Source organism: Artemia sp. Qi Xiang Cuo, chromosome 9 (assembly GCF_049724085.1).
Source record: "Artemia sp. Qi Xiang Cuo chromosome 9, ASM4972408v1, whole genome shotgun sequence".
Taxonomy (NCBI): Eukaryota; Metazoa; Arthropoda; class Branchiopoda; order Anostraca; family Artemiidae; genus Artemia; species Artemia sp. Qi Xiang Cuo.
Window position 1 is genome coordinate 48,530,841 of NC_142802.1, and position 7,906 is coordinate 48,538,746.

At 38.0% G+C, this 7,906-nt stretch overlaps 1 protein-coding gene across 4 annotated transcripts in view; it reads left to right on the plus strand.

The window, feature by feature from the left end:
• Positions 1-7,906, plus strand: part of SK (small conductance calcium-activated potassium channel) — a 570,542-nt gene that overhangs the window by 379,931 nt on the left and 182,705 nt on the right. For all 4 annotated transcript variants that reach the window (XM_089094647.1, XM_089094648.1, XM_089094645.1 and 1 more), the window contains one exon: positions 418-695. In XM_089094647.1, the coding sequence (XP_088950773.1) occupies positions 418-695 (278 nt within the window). The remainder of the gene's footprint in view (positions 1-417; positions 696-7,906) is intronic.

Below are 7,906 nucleotides of genomic sequence, written 5' to 3' on the forward strand. Positions count from 1 at the left end.
TTTAAATTTGAATTAATGGCTATAAAGACTTTTTTCATTGTTTGGCCCGTTGCTTCCATCTATAACTGGCTAACTCCCTTTCTGATTAAGGAGTTATATTATTCTAGGGAAATCTATGGAAGAGTAAGAGCTAGGGTTTTGCCTAGGGTTGTAATCCTCTCTTCGTGTTTTTGCTTTGTTCTTTTTTTTCTAAGGTACCATTTTCTTAGTTTTCTTTTGATGTTACTGTTTTATTCTGCTTTAATTCATTAAGCTTTGTGAATTTGTTTAAAATTTACGAGAAATTTGTTTTCATTACCAAAGATTTTACTAAAATTGAGACAAAATAATCTAATATAATTTTTTTTAATATCCAAGCATTACAACTAAATCCTAATAAGCCGACATTCTTTTTACTGGTGAATTTTTCTCTTTTAGTTATTTTTAATTGACAATGCTGCTGATGATTGGCGAATAGCAATGACTTGGCAACGAAACTTCCAAATATTCTTAGAACTAGTCATATGTGCCGTCCATCCTATCCCAGGCGAATATTATTTTCTTTGGACTACAAAACTGGCGAACAACCCTCATGTCATCGAGTCAAAATGGGTTCCAATAGATGTCACCCTTAGCTTACCAATGTTCTTGCGACTTTATTTAATTTGCAGAGTAATGCTTCTTCATAGTAAACTCTTCACTGATGCTTCCTCACGGTGATTATCAATTGTTCCTTTCTTTTTTATATTTCTAAGAAAGCTGTACTCTCAGAACCTGTGTTCTATTGAAAGTTCAGAATTTGACTGAGTCAACCCTATTTTTGTCAGTGTCAAATTGACAGGACCATAACATTGCTGAAACTCAAAGTGTTTAGTAGTTATATAGTCTGAGCCGTAAAGAACCAAGAGGAATTCAGCTCGGTGGCAATTTTTTTTTTTTTATTTTTTTTTTTTTTTACATAACATAATATTGCTGTTATGGCTCATAAACAGTAGGATGCTGATATATATAGTAGGTCCATTAATATTGTAGTGTTGTTTTTACGGTCCTTTAACTGTTTATTCAAGCACTTTTTGCAACACTCACATTTTAAAATCACAAATATTGCATAAGTTGTACCTCTATTCATCACCCCTTAGCACTTCAGAAGACTCTTGTTGATAATATTTGACACAAGCGAAGTTAGTGTCAGCTAAAAGCTCTAATTAATAAAGTTCTGAAAACTCTGAAATTACTTTTTTCGTCTAAAAAAAATTGTCAGATGACATTAGCGAGGTTTCTGACAATAACACAGCGTCTCTAACCTCTATACCTACTATTTCCCTTTATGTTCTAGTAGATTGCTTGTGGTAGTCAATAGCGGTTTTGTGCTTCATATTCGGGAGGGGGGGCAAGATATATCATAGGAGTGTAAAAATATAAAAAGAATTTAGAGTCAGATATCAGAAAGACTGCGGGGAGCAGTTGCCCCCCCCCCCTGCCTAGGCCTAGAACCACCACTGCTGGTAATTCCAGTAGATTAGGAAATTGCTATTAGTAGTTTGTACCATTTGGTTATTTACATGTTAGCAGTGGCGTAATTTCGTCAAAATTCCGGGGGGGGGGGTCAAAGTTGAAGCCAATTTTTCCAACTCAAATTAAAATGACAATAAAAACTATAAAACAATCCATTTGGTACGATAAAGGTACTGTTTAGTACTATAAAAGTATTATAAAGGTACTTTATAGTACTATAAAGATAAATATAAATTAAAAAAAAAACCTGATCTGTTTCTGTTGATACTTGAATTATGAAGATTTATCTTAGTTTTGACAAGATTTTGGAAGAAACCAAATTTCAGCTGGGGGGGCAAACTGGGTTCTGGGGAGGTCAAACCTAGGTCTGCGAGGGGCTGTTGCCCCCCCCCCCCCTTCCCCATAGAAAATTACGCTCCGGCCTGTCAGATTGAATGAAACCAGGTTCTCATAAGAGATTCAGAATTCATACAGTTTTATCTTCTTTAGTATGAAATAAAATATAATTAAGTAACAGGCAGACAAGTTCCAAGTTATCATGAATGTCATAAAACAACTAGAACTCTTCACATGGGCCTTTGCTCACATAGATTATGCCTTTACTAAAGCCGCAGCTAGAGCACTAACCAGAGCACTAGCTAAAGTCACAGAAACATCTTGTTGATGTAGCACCAGCGAGCTTAACGTTAGCTATTTAGTGAAGTTCAGGAAACTGTCTAATTTCCTATGTTTTTCCCGTAGCAACAAGAAGTTCTGTATACTACCACAATATTGACATGTTTCTTTTTATATTTCTTATAAAAAAAACATCTTAGACATCAATACCAGGAACGTAATATTAGGCTACATTGAGGAGGGTTCAGTTTGTCCCGCAGAAAATTTCTCCATGTAGAATTTCTCCTGGTGATACTTCCCCCATGAAAAATTTTTCGTGTGGGAAATCCCCCCACGTAAAAATCCCCCAAAGAATTCCAACTCTGCTGAAAATTTCCACCGGAAAATTTTCCCAAAGCATCTCCACGTGTATAAGGGTGTCGTCAACAAGAAAATAAGACAAATAAAACTAATTTCTGATACGAACTCTGGCAAATTTTCCCCGTGTAAATATTTCACCCCCGGAATCTTCAATCTCAATGAGAAATTCTACCTGCAGAAAATCCATCCCTAAGAAACCCTTCCCCGAAAATGTCGGTACACTTCCTTATAGCAAATACTATATGTAAACAACGGGTAAATTTTGTAGCTTGTAGTCCTTCCTCCAGTGTTTCAGAGAGTCATGTCATCTCCAAAGACATAGTTATTGTATCTTTTACTATACTGAAAAAATAACTATCTAAATATTTGATCACACGGCATTTGGGGAAAAAAGCGTATGGATGGGGGGCTAGGTCCTCCAGTATTTTTGGTCTGTTAAAAAGGGAGTTTAAGTTTCCGATTGATTGAACCCACTCTTGACATTCTGGGACCATTAGTTTGATACGATCACCCCTGGAAAAAAAAGACCCATCTGTAATTTTTCTTCTAGCAAAAATCACAAAATTCCACATTTTTGCAGATACGAGCTTAAAACTCTACAATGCGGTTCTCTGATACGCTGAATCTGATGGTGTGAATTTCATTAAAAATTTTGACTTTTATGGGTTGTTTCCGGCTCTAATTAATTAACTTAATTAATCCTATATATCTGGAATCAGAATAATTAGCCAATCTTTTATATTTCTATTGATATTAAATTTCTTTTTTTAGAGTTTTGGTTACTATTGTGCCGTGTCGCTTTTCATTTACAGTCCGTTACCACGAATAGTTCAAAAACTAGTCAATCAAAATTGTTGATGTCCATCAAAAACTAGGGTTTATTCCTTACGCCTCATTGAAAAGCTATGAGAGTTAAAAGCAAGATTATTCCATCATTCTAAATCATTCCATGAAGTTTTGATGTGAGTAATAGCCATTAGCGTCAGTCGTTAGCCTTTTAAACTGGATGAATTTTATAATTTATGTTCTTAAAAGAAAAGTTGAAACTAAAAACCAATGGGACAACCATAATTTTAATTGAGATTCTAAATAATCTAGAAGGTAAATAAAGAAGTCTTCATGAGAAGCAAAAAGAAAAAAATAGAATACTCAATTAGATAATAATATCAATAATAATAACAGTGTTAATTATTGTAAATAAATTCCGAGGACGGATATTTGGCTTTCTTGCACATGTTTGGCTTTTCATTGAAGTACCAATGGCATCAAAATAACAACATTTTTTGGCCCCTCGATCCATCTTGAAAACAAATTTGAAAACACTTTTTTTTTCGTATTTTTTCTTGTGGTTATTTCAGAATTATGAGGTTTTTAGGACAGTACCACATTTCCCTCAGTGTTGCCACTTTGAACCATGAAAACAAAAATAAACTAAACTAATTAGTTAAACTTAGAAACACTTTTGGTGTCTAAAATTCAAACATTGATAATAAATTGATTTTTAAGGGCAACTACGCCTTCGAAGAAAAGCTTCTGCACCTTCTGAAGCTGTTTGATGTCATATTTTTCAATTGTTTTTTTTTGCCGGTTTTTCTCACACATTTTCAATTTTTAAGGGTACTGGTGCATTATATGGACACTTCTAAAAGTCAAGTTCGGTTAATGCTAATGAAAAAAAAATAAAATAGGATGAAAATATAATATTTTATAAACAAATTTGGGCTATATATTTGCACGTTAGGGGGGGGGGGGGGTAAGGCATAGCACATATTAAATACGTAACCTAACCTAACCTAGGTACCTTTTCCCTCCTTAAATCCCAAAAAACCATCGTTTAAATATTGCAACTCATTGAGAAACCACGGCTTTGCAGTCATTTATGTATAGCGGTCTCTTGAGAATAGCCTGTTTGACGAGTTTTTCGTGACTGGTTTCCTTGTACAATATATACAAAATGTCCATATAACGCACCAGTACCTTTTTAATTTAGTATCCGTTACCGTCAAAACAGTAGAATGGCCTTATTGAGTCGTGTCCCTCACCCCTGCTGCCACCTATAACTTTTTTTAACACCATATATGAGCACGAGAACCACGTGGTTTATGGTTTTTGTCAATGAGAATTTTAAAAACAGTAATTTTGTCACATTTATGTATGTTTTCTTGGATGGTTATGTGTGTGGGTCGTTTTATTTGATGTTTTTCATGGATGTTTAATGGTTTTTGTCAGTGAGAATTTGAAAAACAGGAATTTTCTCATTTGAAAAACCAGGAATTTTGTCTGTTTTATGGTTTTTGTCAGTGAGAATGAAAAAACAGGAACTTTCTCACTTTCAAGGATGTCAACAGCAATTTATGTATGTTTCATGGTTTTTGTCAGTGAGAATGGAAAAAAAGTATTTTTCTCACTTTGCTGTCAGTAATTAATCAAATTGTTTCCGGGCAAAGTTTAGTAATGTCTGACAGGTACTGCTCCAGGAATAGATCCAAATCATTAATGTCTTTGCCTCGGGAACAGTTCTACTGGTCGAACTCCAAAAGATATTAATAGCCAAAGGCCATGGAAACAATTCTCCAAGAAACATCATAGCGATGAATTGTTTTAGCGCGGGAATCAGGTTTCCTATTAATTTGAAATGCATTAGCGCAGAGATACCAATAACAAAGGAACACGCTGAATTACGTTTAGGGATTATTTGGGCGAAACTGTTTTAGACAGGTTATGGAGCTATTTCGGCGAAACAGATAGAGACATTTTAAAAGAAGATTTTTGAAGAGATTTTAGAAGAGAATTTAATGGTGAAACTCTGTGGTCGTTATAATACACAAGTTTCATTTGAACAGTGTTGTGAGGTCCTCTAACCCAACCCCAAAGGGTTCCAATCCTCCTACCCAACCCCGAAGGAAGCCCCCGGTCCTCAAAGGCCCCCAAGCCCCCAAAGGATCACCGGCGCCCCCCAAGGCCCCCCCCGACCCCCCAAGGCCCGCCCCGGGCCCCCACAAAGGAATTATTTACTGACCTTCAGTTGTTGTGATTTTAAAAGTTCTGCTTTTGTTTTCTAAAATCATCGCCTAAAATGCCTCAAACTGTTTCACCCAAAGAGACACACACACAGAGACACACACACACACAGACACACAGACACACAGACACACACACACAGAGACACACACACAGAGACACACACACAGAGACACACAAACAGAGACACACACACAGAGACACACACACAGCGACACACACACACAGAGACACACACACAGAGACAACCACACAGAGACACACACACAGAGACACACACACAGAGACACACACACACATACACACACACAGAGACATACACACAGAGACACACACACAGAGAGAGACACACACACAGAGACACACACACACAGAGAGACACACACAGAGACACACACACAGAGACACTCACACAGAGACACACAGAGACACACACACAGACACACACACACACAGAGACACACACACAGAGACACACACACAGAGACACACACACACAGACACACACACACACACACAATCACACACACACACACCAACACAGACACACACTCACAGACACACACATAGAGACACACACAGAGACACAGACAGAGAGATACACACACAGAGACAAACACACAGACACACACACACAGAGACACACACACAGACAAACACACAGAGACAAACACACAGAGACACACACACAGAGAGAGACACGCACACAGAGACACACACACAGAGAGACACACACACACAGAGACACATACACACAGAGATACACACACAGAGACACACACACAGAGACACACACACAGAGACACAAACACAGAGACACACACACAGAGACACTCACACACAGAGACACACGCAAAGACCTACACACAGAGACACACACACAGAGACACACACACAGAGTCACACACACAGATACACACACACACAGAGACACACACACAGAGACACACAAACACAGAAACACACACACAGAGACACACACACAGAGACACACACACAGAGACACACACACAGAGACACACACACAGAGACAAACACACAGAGACACACACACAGAGAGAGACACACACAGAGAAACACACACAGAGAGACACACACACAGAGACACACACACAGAGACACACACAGAGAGTTATGTTAGGCTAAGTTAGGTTAGGCTAGGTTAGCCTACGTACGCGCGCGTACGTAGGCTAACCTAGCCTAACCTAACTTAGCCTAACCTAACTTAATCTAACCTATCCTAACCTAACTTAACCTAACCTAACTTAATCTAACCTAACCTAACTTAACCTAACCTAACTTAATCCAACCTAACCTAACCTCTCTGCGCGCGTACGTAGGCTAACCTAACCTAATCTAACTTAATCTATCCTAACAATATTTTTTCTGATTTTGTGTGTTTTCGCAAGAAAATAGCTTGTCTTTAGCAAACTTAGCCATAGCTAGTTGAAACTCTGCATAAATGTCTTCATTTTTAGTCTAATTGTGTAGGTACTAGAGGAACATTGAAAATTTTTTTTCTGATTTTGTGTGTTTTCGCAAGAAAATAGCTTGTCTTTAGCAAACTTAGCCATAGCTAGTTGAAACTCTGCATAAATATCTTCATTTTTAGTCTAATTGTGTAGTTACTAAGGGAACATTGAACATTTTTTCTGATTTTGTGTGTTTTCGAAAGAAAATAGCTTGTCTTTAGTAAACTTAGCCATAGCTAGTTGAAACTCTGCATAAATATCTTCATTTTTAGTCTAATTGTGTAGGTACTAAAGGAACATTGAACATTTTTTCTGATTTTCTGTTTTTTCGCAAGAAAATAGCTTGTCTTTAGTAAACTTAGCCATAGCTAGTTGAAACTCTGCATAGATATCTTCATTTAAGCCTAATTGCGTAGGTACTAAAGGAACATGTGTGTCTCTGTGGGTGTGTCTCTGTGTTTGTGTCTCTGTGTGTGTGTCTCTGTGTCTGTGTCTCTGTGTGTGTGTCTCTGTGTGTGTGTCTCTCTGTGTCTGTGTCTCTGTGTCTGTGTCTCTGTGTCTGTGTCTCTGTGTGTGTGTCTCTGTGTGTGTGTGTCTATCTGTCTGTCTCTGTGTGTGTCTGTCTCTGTGCGTGTGTGTGTGTGTTTGTATCTCTGTGTGTGTGTCTGTGTGTGTGTGTCTCTGTGTTTGTGTCTCTGTGTGTGTCTCTGATTTTGTGTCTCTGTGTGTGTGTCTCTGTGTGTGTCTGTGTGAGTGTCTCTGTGTGTGTGTCTCTGTATGTGTGTCTCTGTGTGTGTGTCTCTGTGTGTGTGTCTCTGAGTGCGTGTCTCTGTGTGTGTGTGTCTGTGTGTGTGTGTCTCTGTGTGTGTGTGTCTGTGTGTGTATCTCCGTGTGTGTGTCTGTGAGTGTGTGTCTCTGTCTCTGTGTCTCTGATTGTGTGTGTG